We start from the raw sequence: 16,609 nt of genomic DNA on the forward strand, positions 1-16,609 counted from the left end.
TATGTAAACATGCATAGATGGTAGATAGTAGATTACGACTGATTACGGACCGCTTTTGAGTTGTTTTTGACCGCTGGTTGGAATCGCTCACTTTCTAACTTCTAAGAGGCTAGGAAAGATGTCATTGACTGATTGTGAATAAAAAAATTATCACACGATTTTGAGTTTTCCATGTCCGGCCTTTCCCTTGTTAGTTCCAAAGATACCGATTTTAAAAAATGGCGGAATTTGAAATAATTATTTTTCTAGTTTCGCAGGATTTTTAGTTCACAAATTTTCAGATTTTGAGACTTTCTGAGATTCTGAGTTTCTAAAGGGTGACATTGAAAATAAAAATTTGAGATTCTATAAAATGAGATTATACAGGGTGTCTCAAAATTAGCGAATTCCAAATTCAGAGCGCGGTGGGAGAACCCAGTGGTGACCGTAAATACTTAACAAAATTTTTTTTCGCACTTCCTGAAGAAGATGTAAGCACTTCTTTTGTTCAATGCGACAACGTTGCAAAACTCGCTAATGGTATAGGCAAGCAGCTACCACAAGTCTGCTATCTGCAAATACTTGTGTGCGTATTCATTATTTGAATAAAAATTGATCATTTGAATCAAATTTTTAGCGGGGTGACAGACTAACTTCTAGCCACGTTGCCGTTCCATTTTTAAGAAAAATTACAAAAATTTAAGATTTTTTTTACTCCCAAATGAAGCAAATTCTTCAAGAAATTCTTTTACATTATTATTATCTACAATCATCTACACCGTAAATAACAATAAACACTGGAATTTTTACCCTGCATTTGAAGAAAATGCAGTTCAAAGAGTGTACATTCAAATCAATGTATCTTTGTGGGAAAGTCCCGAATCTTTATTTTTTTTATATTTGAACTATTGAATTCGCGAATTTTGAGACACCCTGTATGTATAGTAAAAGCAAACAAAGTAGTAAAAATGTATAAGTTAAGTAGACATCTATGCTTATCTGTGCAAGAATTTGAAAATTTCAGAGTTTGACAAAATGACTAAAATGAGCAAAACACGTTATGACTAAATTTAATTATAAAATTAATTGATTGCACGAGGTTAATAGAATGTTAACAATTCTCATTCATTTAAACATCATTTAATCAGTTTTAATTATTTCATTTATTAGATTGACAAAGCTGATATTTCAATCATTCAATTTTAAACCATATTTATTATTTATTATTAATGCAGTTTATTAAATTATCAAATCTTTAACAATCAGAATCAGAATCAGTACCATTTTTTCATTTTTTCTTATCTTTACTACTTCTATATTTTTTTTATCTCTCCACTGTTTTTGCAATTTTTACTTGTCTTATTACACCTTCGCTTGTTGTGAAGGTATACAGAGAATTAAATGATGAAAAAACAAAAAGTAGAATACATTCAGAATGAGTTTAGATAGGACTAAATTCTAGCTGAATAAAAATCCCATTTTCATTCGCGCAAGAATAAGAATAAACGCGAAACCTCGAGTTAGTTAATTATTGTAAATCCATTTCAGAAAGTTCGTTAGATGCCCTGATTATTATTTCAGAGGTTACCTAATACAAACGTCCGGTTCCAGTTGTATGTATTCCAGAGTAAATTGTTTACTTTCCATTACGTTATATCTTTACCTATACGATGTGGAACTGTGTCTATTTACAATGTCCTATGAATTCTGTTCAAATAATATCACATCTGACCACTATTTACATTAATCTCTACTCTCCACCTCATTAATTTGGAAAACCGAATCAATGAAAGTTATTCAAACACACACCGAAACAATTTTTAGAACGCCTTGAACGTTACTGGTCTTTCCATTCGTAATATACATAGTAAATAAAAGCAAGTGTAGTTTTCATTAATAATAAATTGATTTAATAAGGCAGATAAAGATGAAAGGACCCTATAAGACTTATTTGGGTTGATATTCTAAAGTTTACATATCCGTCAAGCTTTGCAAATATAAACAGTGGCGCGGGCCCTTGACCATCACATAGATCATCCATCAGTCAAGGATAAACGGTTTACATTAATAACTACCCTCTAGTTGGTTTTCACTTTAAAGGGAATTGGTAATGTTTGTTTGTTTTTGCTTACCTATCATCTACAAACTCAACATGTGTTTAATTAGCCAATTTTAGCAAAGCCTACGCACTTCTAAAGCAATCGATGTCTTAATTTCGCTACCAATGAATATAAATGACGTTAATTTGTTGCAAAGCTTAGTTAATTGTCTTTATCTACCATAGTGTTCGGAAACAGCAATAATTACATTTTTTTTATTAAAAAATTCTATTCCATCTCTTTTTACTCATTACTAACCTAGTGCGGTAATGCAGCTATATTCCAACGACTCATTTTAATTTACTCAACGTGTGAAGTAAGTTGAATTTATGTCACGGATAACCTGTTTAGGCAAGTCCACAAATGATTCAAATTCAGATTACCCCAAAAATACATGACTTTTCATGCGAGTTTTACACTGTTCTTTTTCTATGATTACACGTTTTTATTCAAAGCAAACACTCGATTATGACTGACATAATTTGTCTACATCTTGCTAGGGCGTTACTAGTGCTAGACGATTGCCACACAAGTGTCTTTCATTTTCCTTGGACCACACAGTGGCAAATCTAGCTAAATAAAAATCAAAAATCAAGTTTGTTTACTTAATTTCTGAGTAATGTACCTATATTGTTCTAAAATCTTCAAACTGTCGATTACTGTGCGTAACCACTTCACTCTCTTGCATTGCAATTTTAGCCAAATTACGCTATGTAACAACAAAAATAAATAATTATGTTATTTTTTTCATACTTATCGTTAGAGATTGACGTACTTTTTGACATGCCATCATTGGTTTGGTCGAAATAAGAAAAAAAAATATTTTCAAAAATTTCTGTTCTTGAAATGACAATGTAAATTATTTGCGGATCTATTTATCTAGGTAGAGGGGTGTTATATATCAATTAAATAAGTGAAACTTAAAATAACTTCCGCGACGAAATTTTGGAAAGCGTATAAAGTCTATTTCGGCATTGAAATCTCCAAAATCAAGAGTTCAAATTTCTTTTTGTGGAAATTAACCCTTGAGTGTAAAGACATGGCATCCGTGAATCTTTGAAGTCAATAACATTTACAAATCTCAGTATATGGAGAACTTCAAGATCATTTCACTAACTGCTATTTTGGGTTGCTAACAAAAACGAAAAGAACAAAAATTGTATTTTAAATTTTTAACGAAAAACCGCATTTTGTTTTTATAGTTTATTGGTTTTTTAACACCTTTGTTTTATTTTATGAATATAATAGTTAATTTTCCAAATTAATTTATTATTTTTCTTGAGGACAACTCACACAAATGGTATTTATATTCTTTAAAAGAAAGCCAAATTGCGACTATATTAATAAAAAAAAACAGATAAATATGACTTTTGTAAAATTTTGTTTCACAGTGTTATCAGAACTCTACATGCAAACCAATTTTTTTAAACCGTTTTTGTATTTTGCTATGTGACATTGATCATTCAACTGAGAGTATATACTTACCCAAAAATCCATTTTTCCCCAAATTCTTTAGAAAAATTAATATTGCTTTCTGAAGTTTGAAATAAACATTGAATTTAAGTAGAGTTTTAAAGTTTGTTTCAAGTTTGTTTCAGTCTGGAACTAGTTCTGATTTAACAAAAAACCATTAAAGATTGCGCAATCGAAAAATCTCAACCACATACAACCATTTACAGGCGGTTGCAATTAAAATGAATACAAGCTCATATCTACGTTAATTTTTATTTTTTTTCAAAATTTTCAATGAAAATGAAGATACAGTTAGGGGGGCATTGAACCGCATAACTGCTGATCGAATTTAAAATTTTGAAAAATAGAAAAAAGTTAATGTGAATTTTGGACTAAAATTTGGTCTAAAAATCGAAAATATAAGCAACTTTCCTTAATAATATTTATTGATATTTTCAATGTGAAGCAAAATATTGGAAAACGGCCCCATTAAAAAATCGCAGTAGGCTGTACTTATAATTTACAATATTGCAAGTGTTATTAATAGATTCGCCTTATAGATATTTATTATATAAGAGTGTAAGGACGCAAATTATTCACGACAAAAATCAGTTAATCTCGAGATCGTAGATTTCCTTTTATTTCCCACTAGTTCCTACAGCAATCAATCTAAAAGCACTATGTCAACAAATACAAGGTGTTTATAAATGTTTCTAGCATCAAGGGTGGCTATGAAATGTCAAAGAAATTTGCCGCTCATTACAAATGTGGGTTTAGATTTGTCAACTGACATTTGCAGTTAACCTCAAACATGAAGCAAAGTAAGTTTTAAGAAATAAACTGTTCTAGTTGTAGTTTAAAACCTCAAAATCGAAAACTTGGGCACAAAACCGTAACTATAACGTCATTGAAGTAACTAACATTATAAATAATTTTGCTGATAGTTATATTCACCATGAAAACGAAGCGGCAAAATAGTGTACGACAGGAATTCCAAAGCCACGCTTGATACTGGAAACATTTATAAACACCTTGTAGTAGGTACTATGTCAACACAGTCTTTGACTGTTCCATAACTTTGAAAGTTTTGAAGAAAAAGTGAAGAAAATATTGGAGTACTTCAGGCTCATAATTAAGCGATAATAACACTTCCAACCAAAGACACATGACTGCGTGAATTGTCCACTTTACCACTCGTGATTATATGCTGCTGCTTCTTCAATAGTTAAATAAAATTATAGTGTAACAAAATATATTATAATGATCTTCTAAAGTAAATAGGTAGGTACATTGTATAAGTACAATATAAAAAAATGACTTTCAATAGAAAAAATTACGTAACTTGTACTAATTATCTTCATTCGGTGTTTTCAGTCCCGCTTGTTCCCTAAAACCAAAAAAATTATACGTCAAAAGATTAAAATTTCCGGTTCCTTTAAATTATTGGATATTAGAAACACATTTGGTCTGCATTCCTATTGGGTGCAGGTTGCGGAATTTTTAGAACAAAGCCAAACGGAATCTTATATTAGTTATTGATAAAAAATCATTATTCTTTGATACGATTTTACGCAAATTGCTGCTACGTGAAGTTCAATGAGGAATGCGCTGACTCGTCTTAATGAATATACTATAATTTATGTAAAAGAATGAACAACCAAGAAACTAAATACTGTAGAATCTCAAAATCAGAACTAACCCATGTAAGAATTTATGACTTATCGTTTAATTATTGGCTCTTTATGGTTCGGATTTGCGTTACGTTAAAGGTACAATTACGCCCTAGGGCATTAAAGTGTCATAGCAACCTCACAACAAACAGCGACTGGCAACGAATCGAGTTGCTTTCTTTGCCCGCTATATTCAAAATGCAGTTAAACTTAACACCAAACAGTCAAATTCAAAAGGTAACTGAATAAATAAACTGGTTGTAGTTTTTTTTTGTCCTTAATTCTCTATTTTGAGGCTGTAACACATTCATGCTTTGCAGTTCGCTGCGTTGCATAGCTAGCCATGCTCCACTGTGCGCGCGTGTTTTTTTGAGGTTAGTAATTAAATTAGAAATTAGTAATTAAAATGATTAAATCTTTAAACTAACACAAAACTACATGTGAAGTATTTTATGTAAAGTCTTTATGTAGATTTAAGAACAGAATATTTGTGGAAAATTATTTATTTTTGAAAAATCAAAATTTATTGGTAAGACATAAAACGTTGTATGTACCACGGGCATAACTTGATGTTTATGTATCTCGGGCAACTAACAAAGTCTCGGGCCAAAAGCCCTCGACCTTGTAATCTAGTTGCCCTTGAACATAAACATCCACATTATGCCCTTAATACATAAATAACTATTATTACCCTTGAGACTTGAGACTGTTACTTACCGGGGCCGAATTATTTGCCCCTGCAGATCCCTGTAAAAGTCTTATATGCTGAATTTTCTTCACAGCCGATCCAGCATATAATTGAGCTTCCTCTGGTAACAGCCATTGAGACGCAGGAGAAATAAGCTGAGGATCCAGCGTCTTCAAATCGGTTTTTCCGGTTATAAAGCTAATTATAGTGCCGACAATTAAGACAGTGACAACACCAACTGGTGTAATCCAAAGGTATGTCAGTCGAAACAATGGAAACACGCCAGACTCGTCGGGATAAACCTTAAATAACAATAAGAAAAAGAGATGTAACAAAACTTTGCTTACTTTATCAGATAAGGTAACATTAACACCATAAGTGCTTTCACAGCCGCTTACAGAAACGGGTAAAGCGCGAGGTACGACGAGTCCGGCACTAGCAGCGAATTGGCTACCAAAACTTACGAGGCAAGCCATTAGAAATCCACTGATTGTACCAACGATTGCCCCTTGATCGTTGGCCCACGGTATTAACATTCCAAGGGTGAAAACTCCGAACATTGTACCGGCAGCTATGGACGTAAGAGCGGATGCTACCTAGAAAACAGTCATGTAGAGGTTATTTCGTAGTTGTTACAAGTAGTACCTGAAAAATTCCTCCCATGCGCTCAACCACCAAAACGAGAGCACAAGCGATTACACCCAAAATTAAAACAATCAATTTGGAAATGACTGTTGCTGTAACTTGCGACAGGTTTATATGGCACAGTCCTCGAAATACGTCTTCTAAGATAACCACAGCACAGGAATTAAGAACCACCGATAAAGAACTGGAAAGAATGTGGTTAAAAACAAAGTACGATAAAATAGAGCGGTTTTACCTCAACGCTGCTCCGAAAACACCAGCAATAAACAGCCCAGGAATACCACTTAAATGTCCAGCAACTTCCACCACAAAAAGCGGAAGTAACTGATCACTAGCAGAAATTCGATGCGCAGTTAGAGGATCACAGTCATAATAAGTACTGTAGAGTAAAACACCAGCGAAACAACACAATGATATGAAGAACACAACGCCGAAGGTAAAGATTGCCACGGAACTGAAATGAAGATGCTAAAAGACAGAAACTGAAGATGTTGTTTACATTTTGGCTTGTCGGTCGTTTGGCAGAGACAAGTATCTTTGTACCATCGTTTGATTGACAGCGTTGAAGGCTGTCCAGTATGTGAATCCACCGATTAAAACACTGAAGACCGTGTAGCGTTCATAAAGGCTTGGATTGAAACTGAAAATGGTCTTTATTTGCTGAGTTTCTTTAAAATTGGACTTACTTAAGTCGTTGTAACCGGTTGCCATCGATAGCGCGGTCGATAATAGTCTTCATTCCGCCATCGATGGCAACGACTCCCAGAATTACAACTACCACGTCGGCAACGAACATAAGAGCGGTTTGCCAAACGTCGGTATACACTACAGCTCTTACTCCACCCTGCAAAAAGAAGTAATAAAAATTTAGGTATAATCGTTCTGAGTGATTAGTTGCAAACTCTTTTCTAATTGAGCTTTTGATGGATTCTAATGGAAATACGAAAAATAAGAATCTAGTTAAACTCACCACAATGGTATAAAATACACAAACAGCACAGACAACTATCCCAACCAGATGAAGATTAGTTCTAGACACTACAAATTCAATATTCCAGTAAAAAAATTTTAAACCAGAAGAACAACTTACCCTGACTAAAGGCAAGGGATGGAACGTAGATCAACATGGGTAGAAACACGATCTGTAGAAATCCTGGCATATTAAAACAATTAATTAATAATTTAATCAAAACCAACACTTACCTCATCGAAAAGAAAGCAGAAAGACGCCACGACTCGAAGAGTTTTGCTAAACCTGAGCTCCAAATACTGAAAAAAACAATACAAATTATAAGAAATGAGTAACAGCGCTCACTTCATAAGAAGAAGAAACTTGAAGTTTGGTAAATACTGGTAAATACACCATGGCCACTGTAATTCCACTGACAATCATTGCGAAAACGATGAGCCAATATTGTGCCCCAAATATATATATCTCTGTCGGGGTCCCCAGCATTGTTACTCCCGATATGTAACTAAAATTAACTTTTGTGGAGAAGTAACACTGAAATCTCAACTTACCTTGCAACTAAGGACAAAGCTACTGGAAAAGGTTTCAGATTTCGATCTCCGGTGAGATAATCTTTAAGCGTCTCCGGCTCCTTCTTTTTGAAAAATTTGCCTCGACAAGCAAAGTACACTCCTGTGAGAGCGGATAAGAGTAAAAAAGCCGCGAATATAACATAGTCGACCACTCCGAATTCATAAATAAAGTGCTTCATCTGGGAAGAAGACCAAGACTGTCGTCAATCGAGTTGCTAGCAATTGACTGACAAAATTCTTGAATGAAAATTAATCTGCCCGTGCACTTAGTGACATTCAAAATTTAACTAAGACTAACCCCGATACAGTTTCGCTCGTTAGAAATTTACTGTCATCTAAACGATGAATTTTCAAAATTGACAATTATTAATCATAATTTTATTTAGGGGACACCAAGGTATAATGATCCCTCTAAGGTTTTTTGGTTTTAAGTCCTGTTGCTGCAGAATTTTAAACTGAAAAATTTACCACTTATGCAGGAGCTTTGAGAACAAATGTACTACAAGTCCGCTTAAAATTGTAACCGAAATCTTACACTATTTTCATAAAAATAAGAATTTAGTGCAAAACTCCAATAGAATCATTTTAGCCATGAACTAGAGATAGAATGATCCCTCCGTTGAAGTAAAATGATTTCTTTCTATCATAAGCATATTTATGTTCCAAGTTATGATCCATCGTCACTCAAATTTGAAGATTTGCAACTGCATCAATCTTTAGCCAAATGTTGCTCCTATGGTCCTAACCTCCACTCCAGCAAATTGCTCAGTCCTCAAAGGCCTCGGAAGCTAACTCTGAACTTACTGCCGCCATCGGCTTATGATTTTTGCAGGTTTCTAAAAACAATGACAACCTAATTACAATATAGGAAAAGAAACCATGGAATAAAATCTATAAACGACTCATGTTGTTAACATATGTATGATTTTAGCAAAAAAACGGAAAAACGCTGGTCAAAACCCCATTTTTCGCTCTGTCTTAGTTTCAGAGATATAGAGCTTGAAACATTTGAGAACTAAAAATTCACTATTCGTAACAATAACCGCTTCTAATTCGTTTTTTTTTATTGATATACGTGAATACATTGCCCAGTTTTGGATTCTGTGTAAAATTCTGCATAAAATAAGCTCCAAAATGGTTAAAAATTACAACTACATCTTTATATCTGTCATTGTTTCGGAAATATTTAGGTTCTAAAAGCTAAAAAAACTCTCTAAATCTATACGATAGCTAGCTACGTTTGGTCTTATTTTTTTTTGAGTTCGAGTTAAGACAGGATTCTTATGTAAAAAAGCGCGAGGAAAATAATGGTAAAAATCGCTTTTTTCGCTCTGCCTTAGCTTGGATGATATCGAGCTTTAAAGATTTAGGAACTAAAAATTCAGTATCCGCAATTTTAAACGCTCCTAATTTGATTATTTATTAACGTACGTGAATATATCGACCAGTTTGGAATCAGCGTAAAATTCCGCGTAAAATGAGCAAAAATTGTTTAAGATTACTCGGTTAATGATCTTCATTTATTCGTGCAAAACAAACACTGCTGACTGATATCGTTTCTTTGTGTCTTTTTGCCATGCTGCTAGTGCTGGGCGACTGCCATTCAAGTCAACTTTCACTTTTTTGGGTCGTAAAGAATATTTTTACTTTTATTTTCCACTTGTTGCTACAGCAACCTACCCACAGTCTAACGGGTCGATTTCAAGTCACTGCGTTAACGCAAATTTGCAACCGTTGCCAAGGTATGAGCAATGTGATTGGCGTTGCTATGTTGCAAATGGGATTTGCAGTAACGCAAGTCACACTTGAAATCGACCTCTTAGACAGATCCATAACTTTGCAACTTTTGAAGAAAAAGTGAAGAAAACATTAAAGTACTTCAGGCTCAGAATTACGCGATAAAAACACTTCCAACTAAAGACACATGACTGTGTAAATTGTCCACTCGATTACCACAATTACATGCTGCGGCTTCTAGAAAAGTAAAATAAAACTACAGTGTAACAAAATATATTATAATGATCTTCTTCAAAAGTACATAGGTAGGTACATATAAGTACAATATAAAAAGATAAATGACATTCATTAAAAATAAATTACTTATCCTTACTCCACGAACGATAAAAACTTGTAATAATTTATCTTCTTTCGGGGCTCTCAGCTTCTCTCATTGCCTAAAAAAAAGAGGAGTTGGAAGATTGGAAATTTTCAGATTTCTTCAAATTATTAGATGTTTCAGTTTGAAAGTAAAATTTTCAGTTTCTTAATATGTATTTCATTCAAATACTAAAAAAAGCTCCTAGTATCTGTACCAAAAAAATTCATATTACTTTACTTGGTGAATACATCTACTATAATTATGTAAGGATATGAACTAAAAACTACAAAATCTCAAAATCAGAACTGAACCATGTAAGAATTCGAAATTAGATAAGCTAGTACTCCACTTACCGTAAGATGAAATGAGGCCGAATTAGTTAACCTTGCAAATCCCCCTAAAAGCCTTTTATGCTCTATTTTCTTCACAGCCGATCCAGCATGTAATTGAGCTTCCTCTGGAAACAGCCATTGGAACACAGGAGAAATAAGATCAGGATCCAGCGTTCTCAAATCGGTTTTTCCGATTAAAAAGCTAATTAAAGTGCCGACAGTTAAGACAGTAAGAACACCAACTGGTGTAATCCAAAGATATGACAGTCGAAACAATGGAAACACACCAGTCTCGTCAGGATAAACCTTAAATAACAGTAAGAAAACGAGATGTGACAAAAATCTGCTTACTTTTTCAGGTGGTAAGGTAACATTGACACCGTAAGTGCTTTCACAACCGCTTACAGAAACGGGTAGAGTGTGAGGTACGATCAGTCCGGTACTAGCAGCGTAGCGGCCGCCGAAACTAGTAGAATATAAAATGTTACTTCTGGGCTAGGGCATTTGGCGCCTTGAAAATCACGCCAAAATCCTACAAATTTAGCTGTTTTCCCAAAAGTCAACAACCAAATAAGGCATAAAACCTCTCAAAAAAACATTAATTTTTATCCACTGCAAAAGTACTCAAATATGTGTAGACCACCAAAAATTGGGCACACGAAAAAAACCGTTAAAATCTCGCAAAATAATGCAAAATTACTTCAAGAACGCCCTAAGAAACTAACAAAATACCTTGTTTTTACACACCCCAAAATGGCTTTTTACTTCTGGACCAGGACATTTGGCGTCTTAAAAATCAAGGCAAAATTTTACAAATTCACCTGTTCTCCTAAAGGTAAACATCCGAAAAAGACCTAAAACCCTTCAGAAAGCATTAATTTTTATACACCCCAAAAGTACTTTGTACACCACCAAAAATTGGGCATATGAAAAAACCGTTGAAAATCACCCAAAATCATGCAAAATTATCTCACGAGCACTCGAAAAAACTTACAACATACCGTGTTTTCAGACACTCCAAAATGGCTTTGTATTTCTGGACCAGACCAATTGGCGCATGCAAAAAAAGAGCAAAACAACACCAAATCAAAGAGGTATATTTGGCGCCTTACAAACTAATGTTGTGAAATTCCTTCAAAAATCATAATTTTGCTCCCAAAAAGCACTCGAAACTCAATAGACCACCAAAAAATGGGCACATGGAAAAATCCATCATAATTACGTTAAAAACACCCAAAAAAACCTTACAGCATTCGATAATACAATTAAAGCATGGCAGCTCTGTAAACATAAGGTCCTTCAAAATTTTTTTCTTCTGTTGTGCCGACACGCCTATAATGAATTTTAGTTCTCTGTTTCCCCACAAATAATTAATCGAAAAAGACCTAAAATCGTCAATTTTTATATGCCCCAAAAATACTCAAAAATTTATAGACCTCCAGAAATTGGGCACACGGAAAAATTATTCAGAATCAAGTAAAGTTACCTTAAAAACAACAAAAAAAAGTTTACAAAATTTCTTGTTTTTAAACACCGCAATATACTTTTCATTTCTAGACCAAGCCAATTGGCACATGCAAAAATCATGTTAAAACAGGAGGCAAAAATCTTATCCAAATCCCTCGGTTTTCAACACTCCGAACTCAGAACAAAAGTTGGATTTGTGGAAATTCGTACCAGACTCCTTTAATTGAGCGCAAGTGTTTTACCAATACGCCTATAATAGATTTTATCGTTGACCTCTTATTAATGTCGACATTAATGAATCAGTTTGTCTGAAAAAGGATGCGTTAATGGGTGTCATTAACGCTCTCTTTTTCATTATGCAGCTCTTTTTGTAATTTTGACATTTTGACATATGCAACCAGAAATACACACAGAAATAAAACAAAAACTACGGCATTATCTTCAACTATGTTTCTATTTCTGAATATTTACTTTTACTCGGTAATAAACTTGAACATGCATCGTTTGCGCTTTGGACCACTGCAGCCGGTAGGGTATTTCAAAATGGTGACACTTGTTGATAAAATTCGCATGTCATTTTTTTCAATGGTAACTATGTTTTTTTATCATAATGATTTTTCCGTGAAACTCTTGCCCATTTTGTCACCCAAATAAAGGTATTGTGTGGTCAACGATAAAACGTTGTAATAAACTCGTTTGTTAATGGGCGATTAATGATCTCCACTATTAAAGACACTCACTCGCTTCGCTCGTTCGTGCTTTAAACAGTGTCGATCATTAATCGCCTTCATTAACAAACTAGTTTATTAAATAACTATAATTAAAGTGCTTTGGTTGTAGTTTGATGTCTACAAGTTTCATAATGTCTTGAAAAAAGAACATCAAACTTGATTAGACTCTCAGAAACGTCACGTTTTTGGTACCTATCTTCTTTAAAAGATTCGTAAAATAAAAAAAAATCTTCCGTCAAACTTATATATTTATCATTAACCAAAATATTTCTGTAATACAGAAAAGAAAAATTTACATAATCAAAGTTTTAAAAAACGAAAACTCATCGGACATATCATAACTAAAAAATAAATCTTGCATCAAACTAATACATTCATCATTAACAAAAACATTTCTGCAATTACAGGAAAGAAAAATTACATAACCAAAGTTTTAAAAAACGAAAATTCATTTGACATATCATAACTAAAAAATAAATCTTGCCTCAAACTTATACATTCATCATTAACAAAAACATTTCTGTAATACAGGAAAGAAAAATTACATAACCAAAGTTTTAAAAAACGAAAACTCATCTGAGATCATAACTAGGGAATTAATGTCATCTGATCAAAGTTGTCGTTATTCTGTAAGTAACCAATTGAAACTTGTCCATTTTCATCCATGTTAATCCCTATTAGGACCCAACGTGTTACGGGACTTCTGATTATCTTTGTATCTTCAAGTACTTTTAAGTACTCTCTGTCTTTTATGCAAAGTACGGCTTTTTTGTTGCTTTCCTTATACTTAACTTCCCAAATCATTACAAAATCATCTTTAATAAGAATAAAATCGATTATTCTTTTAAGTTCTGCACCAACATCTTCGATATTAAACAAAAGTTCAGCACAGTCTTTAAATCCCAAATTATCGACCAGAATTTTCATTGTGCAACGGATGTTCGCTTCGTTTTTTTTAATCCATGTTGCTGCATATTTTTGTAGAACAACTTCAAGATTCACATGAAATTGTTTGAAATCATCATGATTACAGTTCATCTTAGATATTTTCATAAGGAATTCTTTGCACTTCTCAATATACGTAGTTAGTATCACCGTCAAACACTCCAGTGGTAAAGCCTGTTATCTTATTCTCGATTTCCTTTTTGATTTGGTCGTTGGGTACTACTAACTGTCCAGGCTTCTCCTTTACAAATGACAAATAGCCTTGCTCGAGAATAAATGAGAAGAATAGATCAGGACGTAGAGAATTGACATGCTGAGGATCAATTTCTCCTATTATGTTTACCAAATGCAGAACATCTTCTACTGTTAAGAACTTCGATTTTTTAATCTGTATGGGATGATCCAACAGTAGTTTTGTTTGAATTATTTTCATAATTTCAGGGAATCTAAAAGCTTTTTCGAGACCTACAATATATCCGGTGTCTTGCCATTCATAAGTGAAATCATCCTCATTAGCTTTGCTAGCATATTCTAGCACAGACCAGGTGTTGTATATCTGCACTCCCCTAACCGTAGAATATCCGTTGAATTTCTTTCGTACGTCCCCAATTCGATCTTCATCAAACCCATATGTTTTCTTTAACAATTGCGTAACATCCCCAGTTGTCAGGCCATAGTAAGGAACAAAGTCGTGATTTTCCAGAAATCTGAATGGTTTTATATTTGAACCTGAAAGGCCCATTCCGGAGATATGAGAGATTCCGGTGATGAATGCATACTTTATCCAATTTTCTTTATAATTCTCTTTTACAGCAGCTTGGATTATACCTACACAAAACTCAATGACATCTTCCAATTCATCTTTTGCCTTGAATTTTAACATTGCTCGCGTGATAACAGAATCGTACTCATCGACAAGTAATACTATTTCTTTACCATAATGCTCATAGAGGTATCCGGCCAAAGTTTTCAAACCGAGAAATATCTCAACTTTATCTTCTGGTACATTCCACTCTCTGTTCAAATATTTCTTAAATACAGTTTTATCTGAGTCGAGTAATGCCTCACTGTTTAGCAAATAATAATGTTTCCTGAAGGTCTCACTTAGAATTCTCCTATAGAATGTAATTACATCCTTAATACCACTGATGCTGACGTCACATTTGAAGGAAATTTGTAATACAGGATATCTCCCAAAATGCTTTTTCATCAAATCTGTTTTCTTTGTTATTGCTAATTGATGCTCTTGAAACAGCTTGTAATTACTAGTCTCTTTTATCTTCATTAGAAGTTCATCTTCTGATAGCATCTTACTTTCTTCTGCTGACACTTGCAACACAAAAAAAGTCTCAAGCATCGCAAGATTTATAGTTTTTCCGAAACGGCGTGGCGCTGTCAGCAGCACTCGGCTGCGACCACAAACATTAAGGAAAACATATATTAGAATGGTTTTGTCGATGTAATACGACTCACTGATCGTCCCCAGAAGATCTAAAAAGTTCGATGTACCGAGCATCTTATCTGGTTTTCCAGACGGTGGCTGTGAATAGAAAAAGGTTAATGAACAATAATATTTGTGAAATAATAAATAGAATATGGTGTATAAGAACATAATTTCACTTACGTTGCTATCGGTAGATTTATTGAAAAGATCTCCATCGTCGTCAGCATCTGCTTGTGGTGGATCCATTGATTCTGCACAAATAAAATAAATTTCATTATCCCAGAAATTACTATAGTTCGTACGGTGAGAGATTGAATGACAGAAAAGTCACTAAATCTACGCGATAAAAAGTGTACCATACGCGCGAAATTTAAAATAACAAAATAAGCCCACTTACTGTCAACCCTGACAACCCAGTTCGCGTAGGAATTTAGTGTCTTTAGTGTATTTTGTAGCATAATTTGCTGCCAACCTATATGTCAACTGTCGAAATCTCCCAATCTCTCACCGGATAAACTAGTTTGCACGGTGAGAGATTGAAACAGAAAAGTCACTAAATCTACGCGATAAAAAGTGTAGCATACGCGCGAAATTTAAAATAACAAAATAACCCCAGTTACTGACAACCCTGTCAACCCATTTCGCGTAGGAATTTAGTGTTTTTAGTGTATTTTGTAGCATAATTTGCTACCAACCTATATGACAACTGTCGAAATATCCCAATCTCTCACCGGATAAACTATACCAAGACATTTTATTACTTACCAGCTTTAACAATTAACACAAACACTTATCTTATAACTGTCAACGCAGACCGCAGCAGAACCAGAGAGTTGAAACGTCTCTGAGCGGAACGGACAAAACTGAATTATCGACCGAAAGAGCGTCGCGCGCGATCCTGGACTAGATGGCGCTAAATATATTATCGTTTTACGCTAAGGTTTTACGGGATCGTAAAAATTACGGAAAGTTGGCGTTCTATGTATAACTTTTATTTTTTCTATGGGTGTAATGATCCCTCTAAGGTTTTTTGGTTTTTAGTCCTGTAGCTGCAGAATTTTAAACTGAAAAATTTATCACTTATGCAGGAGCTTTGAGAACAAATGTACTACAAGTCCGCCTAAAATTGTTACACTATTTTCATAAAAATAAGAATTTATTGCAAAACTCCAATAGACTCATTTTAGCCATGAACTAGAGATAGAATGATCCCTCGGTTGAGGTAAAATGATTTCTTTCTATCATAAGCATATTTATGTTCCAAGTTATGATCCATCGTCACTTAAATTTCAAGATTTGCAACTGCATCAATCTTTAGCCAAATGTTGGTCCTATGGTCCTAGGTAGCCACTCCAGTAAATTGCTCAGTCCTCAAGGCCTCGGAAGCTAACTCTGAACTTACTGCCGCCATCGGCTTATGATTTTTGCAGGTTTCTAAAAACAATGACAACCTAATTACAATATAGGAAAAGAAACCATGGAATAAAATCTATAAACGACTCATGTTGTTAACATAT

The 16,609-nt window shown here is 34.0% G+C and overlaps 1 protein-coding gene, 1 long non-coding RNA gene and 1 pseudogene across 3 annotated transcripts; all 3 read right to left on the bottom strand.

Annotated features, from left to right (window-relative positions):
- Positions 1–4,877: 4,877 nt before the first annotated feature.
- LOC148173885 (sodium-coupled monocarboxylate transporter 1-like) lies at positions 4,878–8,254 on the bottom strand. The gene is made up of 12 exons (XM_088036763.1): positions 8,055–8,254; positions 7,849–8,008; positions 7,737–7,802; positions 7,624–7,675; positions 7,504–7,571; positions 7,220–7,377; positions 7,033–7,173; positions 6,769–6,987; positions 6,534–6,717; positions 6,236–6,484; positions 5,918–6,190; positions 4,878–4,917 (listed from the first exon to the last, which is right to left on the bottom strand). Exons 1-12 carry the CDS (start codon positions 8,252–8,254, stop codon positions 4,888–4,890), a joined length of 1,800 nt encoding a protein of 599 aa, XP_087892889.1. The 3' UTR covers positions 4,878–4,887.
- A 1,906-nt stretch (positions 8,255–10,160) lies between these two features.
- LOC148173886 (uncharacterized) lies at positions 10,161–12,221 on the bottom strand. The gene is made up of 3 exons (XR_015770197.1): positions 10,857–12,221; positions 10,527–10,811; positions 10,161–10,249 (listed from the first exon to the last, which is right to left on the bottom strand). It is a non-coding gene; the product is annotated as an uncharacterized LOC148173886 (long non-coding RNA).
- Positions 12,222–12,937: 716 nt separating this feature from the next.
- On the bottom strand, positions 12,938–15,986 carry LOC148173887 (uncharacterized; annotated as a pseudogene). Its single transcript, XR_015770196.1, has 3 exons — positions 15,858–15,986; positions 15,273–15,343; positions 12,938–15,188 (listed from the first exon to the last, which is right to left on the bottom strand). The product of XR_015770196.1 is annotated as an uncharacterized LOC148173887 (transcript).
- Between the last annotated feature and the right edge of the window lie 623 nt (positions 15,987–16,609).

The sequence above is a fragment of the Gnatocerus cornutus genome, chromosome 5, assembly GCF_029298725.1.
Source record: "Gnatocerus cornutus isolate USDA-ARS CGAHR chromosome 5, icGnaCorn1.1, whole genome shotgun sequence".
Classification (NCBI taxonomy): domain Eukaryota; kingdom Metazoa; phylum Arthropoda; class Insecta; order Coleoptera; family Tenebrionidae; genus Gnatocerus; species Gnatocerus cornutus.

Coding starts and splice junctions, on each gene's coding strand:
- LOC148173885 (XM_088036763.1), bottom strand. CDS start 8,254: ATGAAGCACTTTATTTATGAATTCGGAGTGGTCGACTATGTTATATTC. Junction 7,803..7,848: donor AAGTTTCTTCTTCTTATGAA/GTGAGCGCTGTT, acceptor TGTTTTTTTCAG/TATTTGGAGCTCAGGTTTAG. Junction 7,676..7,736: donor TCTGCTTTCTTTTCGATGAG/GTAAGTGTTGGT, acceptor GGATTTCTACAG/ATCGTGTTTCTACCCATGTT.